We start from the raw sequence: 16,393 nt of genomic DNA, 5'->3' as shown, positions 1-16,393 counted from the left end.
TATTTGGCTGCCAGAGCTCATGGAATCACCAAAAGAGCTTGGAAAAAAAGTATTGAGAGAGTCTTGGTGTTGAGTCTAAATATCCCATCCTTAGTGGAGTAACGCAAAACGATGGGGGACACTGCAGAATGTGATGGGGGCCCCTGAGCCTCTCATATCACATAGATTCATTCGTTTTGGGTTGAGCGGACCCCTAAATGGTTGGGGGTGCCACTGAAGGGCTGAAGTCCACCTTCACCGTAGGGTAATGCTTCACACTCCTACCCCTCCTCCTGCACCACAACTTCTTCTGCTACTCCACACAACCTTGTGATATTATGTTACATTTATTTTGGGAGCGCACAATTACCCAGAGGTGTCTTGGCGCTAGCTCGATAGGAAACCTGAGACCCAAGTCTCAGAGAGAGTGCCCTATTAACACAACTTAAATGTAAATGCCCTGTGACAAAGCTCATAGTGAACTGAATAATCAAGTTTTAAGGCTTCCCTAACAGCAAGCAGATTGTTTCATTGTTTTTAGGTGAGATGGCAAGGTATTCCAAGTTTTTGATGCATGGATCACAAAACTTCCTCCTACAGAGCTAAGTCTGACTTTTGGGAATTTTGCTTCCTTGACTTTGGATGACCGCAATGTTCTTGCTGGCCTATACCATTTAAATGTGTTCTTCGGGTAATCAAGTCCCATGCTATGGAGAGCTTTAACCCCTTCCATGCTTATGACAAGCTTAGTTCATCATGAGGCACAGTGGAGCTGTGCTGATTACGAGCTGAGCTCGTCATAACTGCCACGGCCTGCCCACGCGCAACTAATTCCCCGCCTGTGCGGGCGTTCTATTGGAATTAGCCCCGCGTGGAAGGGGTTAAAGGCCATGCATAGGGCCTTAATTACGATTCTCTGCCTTACCGGCAACCAACACAACTGTTTAAGTGCCATGGAGGAAGATTTGAATTTAGAAATACCTAGTAAGAGCCGTGCTGCTGCATTCTGAAGAATCTATAGTTTGTTCAGATGTTGTTGTTTCATATTAATATATAGACCATTACAATAGTCTAATTTACAAAGAATCATGGAGGTAACAACGGTTTTCTGCATATTGGGAGGGTAGTGAGGGTAAGATCTTTTTGATTGTCCTAAGGGTATAAAAGGTAAATGAAGTGACCGAGTTCACATGATCACTGTAAGTAAGATTACCATCGAAGATCACTCCAATGTTATAGGCTTTCCTGAATTGGGTCGGGACGGTTCCTAACTCTTATGGCCACTACGAATGGGACCAGAAGGGCACTGGATTCCCAAATAAGATGACCTCTGTCTTACTTGAATTTAACTTCAAGCAGTTATTGGCCATCCAGTTATTCACTGCCCTCGCGCAGTCATGGAATCTCAATTCTATATCAAGCTTGTTTTTAGTCAGAGACATGAATTTGTGTCATTGGCATACGATGTAATTGAGAATCAAAGCCGTCTCGATATCTTCAATCAATCAATCAATCAGGGGATTGTAGAGCGCCCGACTCACCCGTGAGGGTTTCATGGCGCTGGGGGGAGCAGATACGGATCAGTCGAAGAGCCAGGTCTTGAGGTCCTTCCTGAACGTGTGTATGACCGGGGAGCATCTGATGTTAACAGGGAGCTCGTTCCAGGTCTTGGTTGCGAGGTAGGTGAAGGCTCTCACACCGGTTCTGTTTCTACGGATGCGGGGGACCTCTGCCAGGGTGAGGTCGGCAGAGCGGAGGTTCCTCTTGGGTACGTGGAAACATACTCTGTCGTTGAGGTATTTGGGTCCAAAGTTGTTGAGGAATTTGTAGGCTTGGGTGAGGAATTTGAAGGTGACCCTCTTCTCGAAGGGGAGCCAGTGGAGGCTTAGTAGGTGTTGGGTCATGTGCTCATGGCGCGGTGTCCCTAGGATGAGCCCGGCTGCGGCGTTCTGGATGGTTTGCAGTTTGTGTAGAAGAGTTTTGTTGATTCTGATGTAGAGAGTGTTGCTGTAGTCTAGTCTGCTGGTTATGAGTGTGTGAGTGACGGTCTTTCTGCAGTCGGGGGGATCCATTTGAAGGTCTTACAGAGGATGCGGAGGCAGTTGAAGCACGTGGACGCGACGGCGTTGATCTGGCAGTTCATGGAGAGGGAGGGGTCGAGGAGAATGCCAAGGTTCCGAGCGTGGTCTGTCAGTGTGGGTGGGCTCCTGAGGGCGGAGAGCCACAAGGTGGAGGTGCAGGGTCCGAGGATGAGAACCTTGGTCTTCTCAGAGTTGAGTTTTAGGCAGCTGTCCATCATCCAGGCTGCTACATTTCTCATTCATTCCTGGAAGCAGAGTCTGGTGTCTTCTGAGTTCTTGGTGAGGGAGAGGATGAGCTGGGTGTCATCGGCGTAGGATACAAAGCTGAGCCTGTGCTGTCAGACAATGGCGGCGATGGGGGCCATGTAGATGGTGAAGAGCGTCGGGCTGAGTGATGACCCCCAGTTGATGTCAGTGGGATCAGAGAGGAATGGGTGGAGTCTGATTCTCTGGGTTCTGCTGGAGAGGAAGGATTGGATCCAGTCGAGGGCGGATCCCTGTATTCGTGCGTTGTGGAGTCTGGCAGCTAGCGTGCGATGTGAGACAGTGTCGAAGTCTGCGTAGAGGTCTAGAAGTATGAGGGCTGCAGTGCGTCACTGGTCTAGCAGCATACGGATGTCGTCAGTGGCGGCGAGGAGGGCGGTCTCGGTGCTGTGCTTGTTGCGGAAGCCAGACTGGGAGGCGCTTAGGATGGAGTTTTCTTCGATGAAGGCGGTCAGCTGGGCATTCACGAGTCTTTTGGTGACCTTGGCTGTGAAGGGGAGGAGCGAGATGAGCCGGTAATTCTTCAGATCTGTTGGGTCGGCTGTTGGTTTCTTGAGGAGGGGTTTTACCTCTGCATGCTTCCAGTCATCTGGGCAGATGCCGGATCTGAGGGAGGAGTTGATTGTCCCCCCTAGTTTGGGTGCGATGATAGCGGCGGCCCTGTGGAAGATGTGAGGTGGGCAGGGGTCCGTTGGGGATCCTGAGTGCTTCTTCTTCATGGTTGAGGTGATGAGCTCAACAGACGCGGGGCCCAGGAGGTGATGGTCGGCTTCTCGGCGAAGGTGGGTGGTAGTGTGGTGTGGTCTTCTACTGACTTGCTGAGGTTGTCATAGAGGGCCTTGACCTTCAGGTGGAGGTAGGAGCTGAGTTTGTCACAGAGTTCATAGGAGGGTGTGATGTCCGTGGGTTTAGTGAACTGCTGAATGGCGTTGAACAGTCCCTTGATGTTGGATGCGTTGTTCTTGACTTTGTCTCTAATGAAGGTTTGTTTGGTGTCCCTTTTACGCTGGTGGTAGTCCTTCAGGGTGCTCTTGTGATTGTTCCATACTTCCGTGGTCTTCTGGTTCTGCTAGGTTTTCTCCAAGCCTCTGCAGGAGCGCCTGCCTTCTTGGAGTTCTTTGGTGAGGCAGGAGGCCTTCCGCGGGCATTGTTTGGAAGTGCGGCGGAGAGGTGCCAGCATGTTGACGCAGCAGGAGACTCAGTGGTGAAATTCCCTGGCTGCGGAGTTGGTGTTGGTTGTGGTGTTCGGGGGGTCTTGGAGGAGGGCGGAGTTCCGGTGTTCCTCTGTGACCTTACTCCAGTTCTGTTGCGGCGGGCGCGGGGCGGGCGCGGTGGTGGTGTTGAATGTGAAATGGACGCAATAGTGGTCCGTCCAGGGGGCTGGGTGGTGTGGCTGAAGCAGATGTTTGATCCTCCCACAAAGATTGGGTCGAGGGTGTGACCTGCTCTGTGGGTGGGAGTGCTGATGAGCTGCTTCAGTCCTAGGTTGGCGAGGTTCTCGAGGATTCTGGTGGAGTCGGGGTTGTGGCTGTTTTCGAGGTGGAAGTTCAGGTCCCTGAGCAGAACGTAGTCCATGGAGGTGATGGCGTGGGGTGCGGCGAGCTCAGCGATGGTGGTTGCGGGCTGGGTGCGGGGTCCTGGCAGTCTGTAGATGAGGGTGTCACGTAGTGTGGTCCTGGGGCTGGTCTGGATCTGGAAATGGAGGTGTTCCGTGTTGGAGTGGGGGTCGCTCGTGCTGGATGAGGAGAGTCCGAGGGGGGTCTTGGGTGTGATGGTGAGTCCTCCTCCTCCGGGGTGGTGTGGGCGGTCCTTTCTCTGGATCTTGTAGCCGTCGGGGATGTCGATGGCGATGTCGGCCCGGAGGAGGAGTTGGCCCAGATTTACATGAAGAAGGCGACATCGAGCGAGAGGGTGTTGGTCAGGTCCCAGATCTCTATGGCATGTCGGTGCAGGGAGCGCACATTGAGAAGGATGCATGTCAGGGTTTCAGTGGATCGTGCAGTAGGCTGCCCTTCGGCGGCTGCTGCCACCTTGTCGACGGTGAAGGATCTTCCACAGTGTCTACACGAGAACTGCCATGGGTCGTGTTAGGTGAGGATCTTATGCATTGGGAGTGGCCTCCGGGGTTGAGCGCGCGGAGGGTGGCTGAGTCGTAGCGGTGGGGTCCAGGAGAACCAGGGATCCTGGTGCTTGTTGCGGACGGGCATTGACGGGCTTGCCTTAGGCACGTCTTGGCCAGATTAGTCACATAAACGTTGAACAGTGTTGGCCTCAATGAAGAGCCATGCCTCAATCCCCAAAGAAGAGAGAAGGGATCGGAGGTGTATTCGTTTAATGATATGGACTGTTTTCGATCAGGCAGAAAAGATTTTAGGAGGGCAAGGGCCGCTCCTCTAATTCCTATGTTATGTAGTCGGCCTATCAGCAGCTCATGATGGACCGTGTCAAATGATGCTGATAGGATGAGTAGGATGAGGGCAGCTTTGCATCCCTGGTCCAGAGTATCTCTGATCTCCTCTGTTGCCTTGATAATGGCCGTCTCAGTGCTGTGCCCACTTCTGAACCCATACTGCATAGGGTCCTTCAGTCTTTTACTGGGCATCTTCTCTGTATCTGGTGGCAAGGCTGACGCATGGCAGGCAAGCACTCCGCAGCCCTCCTTGGTCGGTGGTACTTCTCTGTTCATGCCAGTCTGATGGCTCAGTGAATCGTGCATTCGTGTATCTGCAGGTGGACGTGTCAAATCCTAGCACGGCCAACCCAGCCAGTCATCCTTCAGGGTCTCCATTAGACATGTATTTGAGACACTGGTGACAGCATTCATCTGCTGACGTCATTGCACGTCGCCCAGCTAGTCCTGAGTGTATTTCGTGCTGTAGCGCAAACACCTGCTTGCACTGAGATGATGCAGGCATCGTGCACAGGTTCAGACACCCTTCGTAGCCCTTTGCTGCTGTCCCATTGTAAAAAAGTTACATTTCCATGCATTACTACTTTGAAGTCAGACATATCGGCATGGTTAATATTTGTCAGCAAAGGCATGTGGAAATTGTGACATAAAAAGGACCAGTTGACCATTTTTGGAAACATTTTTAGGGTAAGTGACCTTTCAGAACCTTGGTGTAAAACGAGGTATCTTTGGTTGTTCATAATTTTAAATGGGTCTTTATGCCCGATGGATGGGTGAGTGGGATTGGAAGGATGGATGGATGGATGGGTGGGTGGGTGGATGGATGGATGGATGGATGGATGGATGGATGGATGGATGGATGGAAGGAAGATGGATGGGTGGGTGGGATTTTGGATGGATGGATGGATGGATGGGTAGGTGGGTGGGTGGGTGAAATTGATAGATGGTTGGTTGGATGGTTGGATGGATGGATGGATGGATGGAGGGAGGGAGGGAGGGAGGGAGGGAGGGATGGAGGGATGGATGGATGGATGGATGACATATTTGTATAGCGCCACAAACACCTCTGTCACTCGGATGGTGCTGAGAGTAGATATATTATTTGTCTCCGGCGGAAGACGCGGCTGGAAGGGATGCTTTCCTGGCAATCAATGTTTCTGAGGTCTGTGCTCACACATTTAAGACATCCACAGCCATGATTTCATTCACCTCCCACAACAGACTCCCTTTGCCTCCCCTCTTCGGGGTCCCATGTGAGCTGAGCACAGCGCATGGTGCTCAGTCCCCGCTCCTGATGAATGCCCGCTGCCTCCCGCGCCGTGCTCAATAGCGCTTCTTCGCTTTAAGGGCAGGAGGAAAACACGCACGCACGGGGGAAGGAAGTGCTTGTTTCAGCAGCTGGGCTCCGCCGCGGCGCTCAGTTGGGAGCAGCCCGTGCTCAGGGTCACACAGCCCGTCGGAACGAGCCGGAGAGCATCCCTGAGCCTGGAGGCGGGGGCCGGGAGGCGGAGCCCCTCTTTATAGCGCTCCGACTGGAGGCTGAACTCAGGGGCAGCAGCGCCTCGCTAATCCGCCCACCTTGGACCTGGGGAGGAAAGAACCCCTCTGTAACACTACGTCTGGATGTAGGACTGAGGGAACTACCGTGCCTCGCTATAGCGCCCTCTTTTGACCTCGACCCGGGGAGGAAAGACACCCTCTGTGACATTCCGCCTGGAGGTAGAACTCAGGGGCAGCAGTGCCTCGCTATACCGCCCTACTTTGAGACTAAAGTCCCTCTTTGGAGCACCTTGACTGGAGCTAGGACTAAGGGGGGAGCAGTCACTCGCTACACCGCCCTCCTCGGAGACTGAAGTCCCTCTTTATAACACCCTGACTGGAGCTAGGACTGAGGGGGAGCAGTCCCTCGCTATACCGCCCTCCTCGGAGACTGAAGTCCCTCTTTGGAGCACCTTGACTGGAGCTAGGACTAAGGGGGGAGCAGTCCCTCGCTACACCGCCCTCCTCGGAGACTGAAGTCCCTCTTTATAACACCCTGACTGGAGCTAGGACTAAGGGGGGAGCAGTCCCTCGCTACACCGCCCTCCTCGGAGACAGAAGTCCCTCTTTATAACACCCTGACTGGAGATAGGACTGAGGGGGAGCAGTCCCTCGCTATACCGCCCTCCTCGGAGACTGAAGTCCCTCTTTGGAGCACCTTGACTGGAGCTAGGACTAAGGGGGGAGCAGTCCCTCGCTACACCGCCCTCCTCGGAGACTGAAGTCCCTCTTTATAACACCCTGACTGGAGCTAGGACTGAGGGGGGAGCAGTCCCTCGCCACACCGCCCTCCTCTGAGACTGAAGTCCCTCTCTACAACACCCTGACTGGAGCCAAGACTGAGTCCCTCGCTGCACCGCCCTCCTCGGAACAAGCACTGCGGGGACTCCAGTGCCTCTCTAAGCCGCCCTGGGTGGAGTAAGGGCGGAGGAAGGTGTATCTCCTCTGTATCTCGCCTTCCTTAGATCGAAGGCTGGGGAGGCGAGGGTCCGTCTCCCACGACCGGTCCCCGGCTGAGACTTGGGTGACAAGGACCCCCTCCCTGTCACGCCCTCGTTGAAGCAGAGACTCAGGGTGTGTAACACTCTCACTGAAATAGGCACTGAAAATACCACAGACCCTGTCTATAGCGCCTTCCGTGGAGCATCGCCAGCGCCTAGAAGGGAGACACCTGGACAATTTCTTTTCTTTTTGCGCTTGTTGTGAAATTATTTTAAGTTTGGGAGACCTCGAGGTGCGCGAGCCTTCCTCAGGACTATGGTCTGAACAAGGGAGGATTCTGCACAATTTTGGGTGACGTCAGAAGATGAGCACAGGTAGGTGCAAAAATGCAAAAGGAAGATGGAATCAGGGGCAGGGAGGGCTGGGCTGACTTACTGGGTGTGAAAAATAAAACAAAAATCTGATTAAAGTAGCTTGGGGGGGGGAGAGAATGGGAATAACGATGGTAATTGCAATTCCTACTCAGCGGCACTCCTTTTAACACAGGTAGGGCGATAAAAGTTGAGTCCTCTGGTGTTGTTGCTTGTAAGAGTGGTCTGCAGTCCGCCATGTACTTCGCCGCAGGCACATTACCTCACTGAGCTACCCCAAAGGCCGGATTCTTTAGGAACAGAGGTTGGATTCTCAATTCGTGAGATGAGAAGGCGTCAAGGCGGGGCGGTGCCAGGCGTGGATGTGAGTGACAGAGTGTGGGACCGGGAGAGCTGCCACCGGCTCAGTTTATTGCCCGTGCTCTGGGCTTCACTCGAATCTGATAAGGACTGAATCATGGTTTGGGGTCAAACTCAGGCGTTTTTTGAAGAAAGCTTACAATATGCTTGCCGACATTTTATAGAATAATTATTATGCTATCAGATCCAATTTGTTTATTGACCTTCATACAAGTTAGCTCGACTGCATACAGATTAGAACAAACAGGATGGTAAAAGTCTACCAGGGGATGGATGGACGGACGGGCAAACAATGGATGTTTGGGTGGATGGATGGATGTGGATAGACAGATGGATGGTCGGACGGGCAGACAATGGATGGATGGATGGGTGTATGTGTGGGTGGATGGATGGCAGAGTGGATGGATGGAAGAATGAATGGCAGAGTGGATGGGTGAACGGACAGACAATGGATGGATGGGTGGATGGGTGGATGGATGGATGGATGGATGGGTAGGTGGGTGGATGGATGGGTGGATGGATGAATGGATGGTGGGTGGATGGAGGGGTGGGTGGATGGATGGCAGAGTGGATGGATGGGTGAACGGACATACAATGGATGGATGGATGGGTGGATGGATGGGTGGGTTTGATGGATGGGTGGATGGATGAATGGATGGTGGGTGGATGTTTGGCAGAGTGGATGGATGGAAGAATGAATGGCAGAGTGGATGGGTGAATGGACAGACAATGGATGGATGGATGGGTGGATGGATGGGTGGGTTGGATGGATGGATGAGTGGATGGATGAATGGATGGTGGGTGGGTGGATGGATGGGTGGGTTGATGGATGGCAGAGTGGATGGATGGAAGAATAAATGGCAGAGTGGATGGGTGGATGGGTGAATGGACAGACAATGGATGGATGAATGGGTGGGTGGATGAATTGGGTGGGTGGACGGACGGATAATGGATGGATGGATTGATTAATTTATTGGTTGACTTTGGTAACAGTTCCAAATTTAATGGTTTGGCTCTTTTCGACGATGTCTGGCAAACCATATCACTGTGGCTAGTTAGAAGAACTGACATTTCCGCAGTTGTGTGCTCCTGGACAAATCACCCTTCCGCTCTCAGCTTTTCCTTCCATAGGTGCCGTAATCGGGAGGGCATTAAGACATCCTGCCCCGATGATAAGCGCTTTATTTAGGAAAATAGCCGTCCCGGCCGTTTATTTGTTTTGAACTGAGAACGCCGCCTGGAAGCCTTGCTTACCGGCATTTCGCAGCGCTACAAAGTCATTGCAGGGTGCGGGGCCAGTGGGGAGAACGCCATTCAAGAAAATGGAGGCGTGAGTGGGCGAGTGTCTGCCTAGCACGGGTGGCACCTTGTGAGCTGTGAGTCTGTGTTGCAGACAGATAGACTGACACATGTTCTAGGCTCTCCATGTCTCTGCACAGAGCAGGACAGGGGCGCTGGGATTCGCAGGAGAAGCAAAACTCTGGCAGGAAGTATTGTGTGCGGACGTATTTAGGAAGTGCGTGACTCCCGTTTCCAGCACCTCTTCTGCCCAAGGACAGAGAGGCAGTTAAAGAGTGGACGAGCTGCAACAAGAGAGATAAGGGCAGGGAACTCGGCGCTAAGGGCAGTGAAACAACAGGGGTGCGCTGAGGGCAGTGCGCTAAGAGCTGTCGTGGTGAGTTTAGGACTGTCAACTAAGGGGCAGTGAGCTAAGGGGCAGTGAAACAACAGGGGTGCGCTGAAGGCAATGCGCTAAGAGCTGTTCGCGGTGCGCTTAGGACTGTCAACTATGGGGCAGCGAGATAAGGGGCAGTGAAACACCAGAAGTGAGCTGAGGGCAGTGCGCTAAGAGCTGTTCGAGGTGCGCGTAGGACTGTCAACTATGGGGCAGTGAGATAAGGGGCAGTGAAACACCAGAAGTGAGCTGAGGGCAGTGCGCTAAGAGCTGTTCGCGGTGCGCTTAGGACTGTCAACTATGGGGCAGTGAGCTAAGAGGCAGTGAAACAACAGGAGTGAGCTAAGGGCAGTGCGCTAGGAGCTGATCGTGGTGCAGTTAGGGCTGTCAGCTAAGGGGCAGTGAGCAAAGGGGCAGTGAAACAACAGGGGTGCGCTGAGGTCAGTGCGCTAAGAGCTGTTCGTGGTGCAGTTAGGGCTGGCAGCTAAGGGGCAGTGAGCAAAGGGGCAGTGAAACAACAGGAGTGAGCTAAGGGCAGTGCGCTAGGAGCTGTTCGTGGTGCAGTTAGGGCTGTCAGCTATGGGGCAGTGAGCTAAGGGGCAGTGAAACAACAGGAGTGAGCTGAGGGCAGTGCGCTAAGAGCTGTTCGCGGTGCACTTAGGACTGTCAACTATGGGGCAGTGAGCAAAGGGGCAGTGAAACAACAGGGGTGCGCTGAGGTCAGTGCGCTAAGAGCTGTTCGCGGTGCGCTTAGGACTGTCAACTATGGGGCAGTGAGCTAAGAGGCAGTGAAACAACAGGAGTGAGCTAAGGGCAGTGCGCTAGGAGCTGTTCGTGGTGCAGTTAGGGCTGTCAGCTAAGGGGCAGTGAGCAAAGGGGCAGTGAAACAACAGGGGTGCGCTGAGGTCAGTGCGCTAAGAGCTGTTCGTGGTGCAGTTAGGGCTGGCAGCTAAGGGGCAGTGAGCAAAGGGGCAGTGAAACAACAGGAGTGAGCTGAGGGTAGTGCGCTAGGAGCTGTTCGCGGTGCGCTTAGGACTGTCAACTAAGGGGCAGTGAAACAACAGGAGTGAGCTGAGGGCATGTTAGACGGACCGGGAGGGTCGGCCGAGATTACGGGGAGAGGTCTCCAGGGAGAGCCGTCTCCAACGACTGTACAGATAAGTAACTTCCCCCCCACAGACGGACACCACACAAGATTGAAGGTTAACGAGACTTTATATGCAATTCTTAGGTTACGTTGCTATGATACAAGGAGGTCTGGACTCAGGGGTCCCCTCGGTTCTGATCTCTTTGAGGAAAAAGGGTAGCGGGACAGTCTTAGTTACCAATGAGTTAAATAGCTCTCAATCCTCGAGCTCGGCGTGGTTGCTGATCGGGCCGTGGAGGAGCCAAGCAGGTCCCGAGATGGAAGAAGGATGGTCGACGGGCCGTGGAGAAGCCAAGCAGGTCCCGATGAAGATGACGGTTACAACGGTCCGCGGCCTCGCCAGCAGATCCGGACGACGGTGAAGGATGAAGGTTACGACGGCTGTGGCAGCGCCAACAGGCAGGACGATGGTGCACAGGACAGAGCTACGGCAGCGCCAGTAGTCCGACCAGGATGAGTTCCTCTTACGTCTCTCGACTCCAAGATACAACTGACTTCCTGCTCTGGAGCTGCCCCAGTTATAGGGCTGGCGTGCTTTGATGTCCGGACCCTCGCACTTGGAGGTCGGGAGGTCCGGGATGAGGGAGTCCAGACACCCAGCAGGGGGGTGGAGCCAGCGCCCGGGGAGGCGATGGGCGAGCGGCACTGGGCGGGGGGAGAGCCATCGGCACCTCTTTCTCCCATTGACTTGCCAAGTAGCCCGCTCACCTCCTGGGTGGAGGGTGGTGCCGGATTGTCTGAGGCTGGGCTAGGCCCAGGGTTGAGGTCGATCGGGGGCCAGGCGGCCTCGTGGCGAGGTGTCCAAGATGGCGGCCCGGGCTGGGTGCATGGGCCGGCAGTGGATCGGACCCACGAGGTTATCATGTTCGAGGGCAGGGGTCCCTGAGGGGACGCAGGGCGTGCCATGGTGGTGTGTGGTGCTTGCGTGACTGGGCTCGGGCCTGGTCGAGCCGGGGGAGAGCGGCCCGTCATGTGGCCTGTCCAACATGCGTCCCCCCCAGCTGAAGGCGGGGAGAGTTACCCATCCTCTTGGGGACTCTCTTCGTCGAGGCGGAAAAACCGGGACAGGCCATCGGCGTTGGCGTGGTCGGACCCAGGCCGGTGTTCGACTGTGAAGTCCATACCTTGTAAGGAGGTGGACCAGCGTAGCAATTTTGGGTTTTCCCCCCGCATATGCATCAACCACTGCAGGGGTCGGTGGTCAGTCTGCACCCGAAAGTGGGTGCCAAAAAGGTAGGGCCGGAGCTTCTTGAGGGCCCATACCACAGCGAAGGCTTCCCTCTCTATGGTGCTCCAGCGTTGTTCCCGGGGTAGGAGTCTCCGGCTGATGAAGGCCACCGGTTGATCGAGGCCTTCGGTGTTCACTTGGGACAGGACCGCCCCAATGCCCTGGTCGGAGGCGTCCGTCTGGACGACGAACTCCCGGCTGTAGTCTGGGGCCTGGAGCACAGGAGCGGAACACATGGCGGCCTTTAACTGTTCGAATGCCGCTTGACACTCTGGGGTCCAGTTCACCTTCTTGGGCTGATTTTTTGACGTGAGTTCGGTGAGAGGCCCCACGATGGTACCATAGTCTTTCACGAACCTTCGGTAGTAGCCCGTGAGGCCCAGGAAGGCTCGCACCTCAGTTTGAGTGATAGGGGGTTGCCAGTTCTGGATGGCGGCAATTTTCAGCTGTAGGGGGGCCACTAGGCCGCTTCCCACCTGGTGTCCGAGGTAGGTCACCGACCCTTGTCCAATTTGGCATTTGCTGGCCTTGATCGTGAGGCCAGCTCGCTGAAGGGCTTGCAGCACTGCTTGGAGGTGGTGGAGGTGCTCGGTCCAATGGTGGCTGTACACAGCGATGTCGTCCAGGTAGGCGGCGCTGAACTCTTCGAGCCCCGCCAGGACCTGATTGACGAGCCGTTGGAACGTCGCTGGGGCATTCTTCATGCCGAAGGGCATGACCGTAAAGTGATAGTGGCCATCGGGGGTGGAGAAGGCAGAGCGTTCTTGTGCTCGGGGGGTGAGGCCGATCTGCCAATAACCTGCCGTCAGGTCGAAGATGCTGAGGTAGCGGGCAGCGCCCATTCGGTCGACCAGTTCATCTGCCCGGGGGATGGGGTGTGCGTCCGTTCTGGTGACTTCATTCAGGCCCCGGTAGTCGACACAGAACCGGAGTTCTGGTGTGGTTCCGGGGGCGGCTGCTTTGGGGACCAGTACGACCGGGCTGGCCCATGGACTGTCTGAGGGCTCGATGACCCCGAGCGTGAGCATCTTAGCTACTTCCGCCTGGATGCAGGCCCGTACCCGATCAGGTACGCGGTAGGCCCGGTGGCGGATAGGAGGGCTGTCTCCGGTGTCCACATCGTGCACACACCAGGAAGTGACACCTGGGGTGAGGGAGAACAGACTGGCGAACCGTGATAGGAGGGCTTGGCACTCTTGCCGTTGTTTTCTGGTGAGGGTCTCCGAGAGTCGGACCCCATCCACGGAGCCGTCTTGCTCCTGGGTCCGCAAGAGGTCAGGGAGAGGCTCGGAGTCGTCTTCAACCCCATTGTCTGTGGCCATCAAGAGGCTGAGTTCTGTTCGTGCAAAGTGGGGTTTCAGTCTGTTGGTGTGGAGGACTCGGAGCGGATTCCGGGCGGACTCCATATCGATCAGATAGGTGGCAGGACCCTTGCGCTCGATTACCTTGAAGGGTCCCGTCCATTTGTCTTGGAGAGCGCACGGTTCTGTGGGGGACATTACCCAGACCTGTTGCCCCGGCTCGAATTCAATGGATGAGGCGTTCTGGTCATACCATTTCTTCATGTCCTCTTGACTGGCCTCTAGGTTGGCTTTTGCTAGGTCTCTGAACCGCCGGGACTGGTTGCGGAGGGTGAGGAGGTACCGGAAGACATCTGGAGGACTCTTGGCTGGAGGCATCTCCCAGCCTTCTTTGATCAGGCTGAGTGGCCCCCGTACTGGGTGCCCATAGAGCAGCTCGAAGGGGCTGAAGCCTAGGGACTTCTGTGGGACCTCCCGGTAGGCGAAGAGGAGGCACGGCAGCAGCACGTCCCACTGGCGACGGAGGGGCTCTTCCAATCCCCCGATCATCCCTTTTAGCGTGCGATTGAACCGCTCAACAAGTCCGTTTCCTTGGGGGTGATAGGGGGTCGTGAAGCGGTAGGTGACCCCACACTGTTGCCAGAGGGACTTCATATATTTAGAAATAAAGTTCGTGCCTCTGTCACTGACGACTTCTCGGGGGAACCCCACACGGGAGAAGATCCCCATCAGGGCCCGGCCGACCACTGGGGCTGTCACGGTCCGGAGAGGAATAGCCTCAGGGTAGCGGGTGGCGTGGTCCACTAGTACCAGGATGAAGCGATGGCCTTGTCTTGTACGCGGGTCCAGGGGTCCCCCAATGTCTATCCCGACCCTCTCAAATGGGGTCGTGACTACTGGAAAGGGTTGCAGGGGAGCCTTTAATTTGCGGCCGCTCTTCCCACTGGCTTGGCACGTGGGGCAAGATCGGCAATGCTGGTGCACATCGTTTCTCATTTTGGGCCAGAAGAAGTGGGTCACTAGGCGGCTGTAGGTTTTATCCTGTCCCAGGTGCCCTGCCAGGGGGACATCGTGGGCCAGGTTTAGCAGGAAGTCTCTAAAGCGGAGGGGCACCACTAGTACTCGGTTGGCCCCCAGCTCGGCGATTCGTTGCTCGCTGTACAATAGATCATTGTCCCAGTAGACCCAATGAGTTCCGGAGGTATCCCCGGCGCTTTGGGCGAGCGCTTGTTGTCGGAGTCCCTCAAGGGAGGGACAGGTCTTCTGTTCCTGACGAAATTGTTCTTGTGTGGGTCCCCCTTCTTGAGCCCACTGATCAAGATTAGCGAGGTCGGAAGGTTGAGCAAGTTCGAGGGGGATGCCATGGTCGGGGGTCTCGGCGGGGGCGACCGGAGGCGGTGGCGCCGGCCATTCTGGTTCTTCCGGGTGATGGTTGGCACGGGCGGCCATGGACCGGGTGGTGACGCACGCCCAGTCTGGGACGCCCAACATCCCCAAGTGTTCTTTTCGCTCCACGGCTGCCCACGGGGAGCTTTCCAGGTCATTTCCGAGGAGGCATTCCACGGGGGCGTCGTCTCGGACCGTTACCTTCAACATGCCGGAGACCCCTCCCCACTCAAAGGGGACGCAGGCCATTCGACACAGACTTTCCGAGTTGTCGGCTGATCGCACAGGGCAGAGAACGTTCGGTAGATATTGTTCTGGGGTCACCAGATGACAGCGGACGGCTGTCACACTGGCCCCGGTGTCTCGAAGGGCTTCGGCCCGTTGTCCATTGATGCTCACCCATTGGCTGTACTTCTGGGTGTTAGCGGGTAGGGGGACCCGCGGGACCATGTCTCTTCCCCCTAAGCACGCGAGAGTCATGGCGGCTGGCTCCCACTCTTGATACTCTTGCTCGCCTGTTTCTTGTTCCTCGGAGATCTGTTCTTCCCCTAGTGCCGCGGCGGCCACCTGGCGGGGTCTTGGACTCTGATACTGCGGGCAGCTTGGGTCGTTTGCATAGTGGCCGACTCGTTGGCATCGGTGACATGTAACATTGGCTCTGTATCCCGGTCGCGCCGGGGTGCTGCCCCGGTTGGCCGGGGGGGTGGTGCTGGTAGCGGGGGCGGCCGGAGTATTGTCTCTTCCTCGTCCTTGGCCCCCTCCTCCTCCTCTGGGTCGGTAGTGACCATTGTTGTTCCTGTTCTGCTCGTAGGACCCATTCCGGCCCACTCTGGTGATCTCCCACCGGTCAGCTTCGGCTGCGAGCTGCCGGGGATCGGTTAACTTGCTGTCGAGGAGGTGTTGGCGTAGTTCAATGAAGCAATTGTTGGACAGATGCTCCCATACCATCAGATTGAACAGCTGCTCGTAGGTCGTGACGTTGTTCCCTCTGATCCAGCCTTCGAAGGCTCGGCTAAAGTACGTTACATAGTCCACCCAAGTTGTACCTGGAATGCGTGTGCAGTCTCGGAACCTCTGACGGTACATCTCGGGCGTGAGGCCATAGCGGGTGAGGAGGGCCGCTTTCATATGGTCGTAGGAGGTCATCTGGTGGTCTGGGAGCTGTAACAGAGTATCGCGGCCCTCATTGAGGAATTTGCCCCATAGGCCGGCTCCCCAGTCGGCTCTATCGATCCGGTGCGCAGTCATCGCGATTTCATAGGCCTTAAACCATTGCTGGATGTCGTCTTCTCGAAAATATTCTCGGACCACATCCTTGGGGATGTGCACTTTTTTCTCCGCGGTCCCTGGGGTGGACGGTCTGTCGGGCACCCCTAACTCTTTATTCTGTTTGCGCAGGTTGATCTCGGCTAGGTTCCGTTCGTGCTCGTACGTTAGTCTTTTTTCCTCGAGCTCCCTTTGCCTCTGTTTCTCCTCTCTTTCTTCTCGGAGGCGAAGGTGCTCTAAGTTTATTTTTTGCTCGGCCAATTTGAGTTCTATGTCCATCTTGAGTCGGGCCATTTCGAGTTCGTGTAGTCGGGCTTTTTCTCTTTCTTGGATCTCGTCTTGCGAGAGACTGGTTCTTTGCCCCTCAGGGGCCGTGTTGGTATTTTTCGCGGTGCTTTGCTCAGGGGCTTCGACATCCCCGGTCTCTGCCCAAGATTCTAAGGC

The 16,393-nt window shown here is 55.4% G+C and overlaps 1 protein-coding gene across 6 annotated transcripts in view; it reads left to right on the top strand.

Moving 5' to 3' along the window:
- The first annotated feature begins 7,485 nt into the window (after nt 1-7,485).
- LOC147672943 (FYVE, RhoGEF and PH domain-containing protein 5-like) overlaps nt 7,486-16,393 on the top strand; it is a 488,188-nt gene continuing 479,280 nt past the window's right edge. For all 6 annotated transcript variants that reach the window (XR_015303474.1, XM_086947902.1, XM_086947904.1 and 3 more), the window contains exon 1: nt 7,486-7,589. Coding sequence is in view for 5 of the 6 variants with exons in the window: in XM_086947902.1 (XP_086804028.1) it covers nt 7,580-7,589 (10 nt within the window). In the remaining variant the exon portion in view is untranslated. The remainder of the gene's footprint in view (nt 7,590-16,393) is intronic.

Source organism: Lissotriton vulgaris (genome assembly GCF_964263255.1).
Source record: "Lissotriton vulgaris chromosome 9 unlocalized genomic scaffold, aLisVul1.2 SUPER_9_unloc_2, whole genome shotgun sequence".
NCBI classification, from domain to species: domain Eukaryota; kingdom Metazoa; phylum Chordata; class Amphibia; order Caudata; family Salamandridae; genus Lissotriton; species Lissotriton vulgaris.
This window is presented reverse-complemented; position numbering and strand designations above follow the sequence as displayed.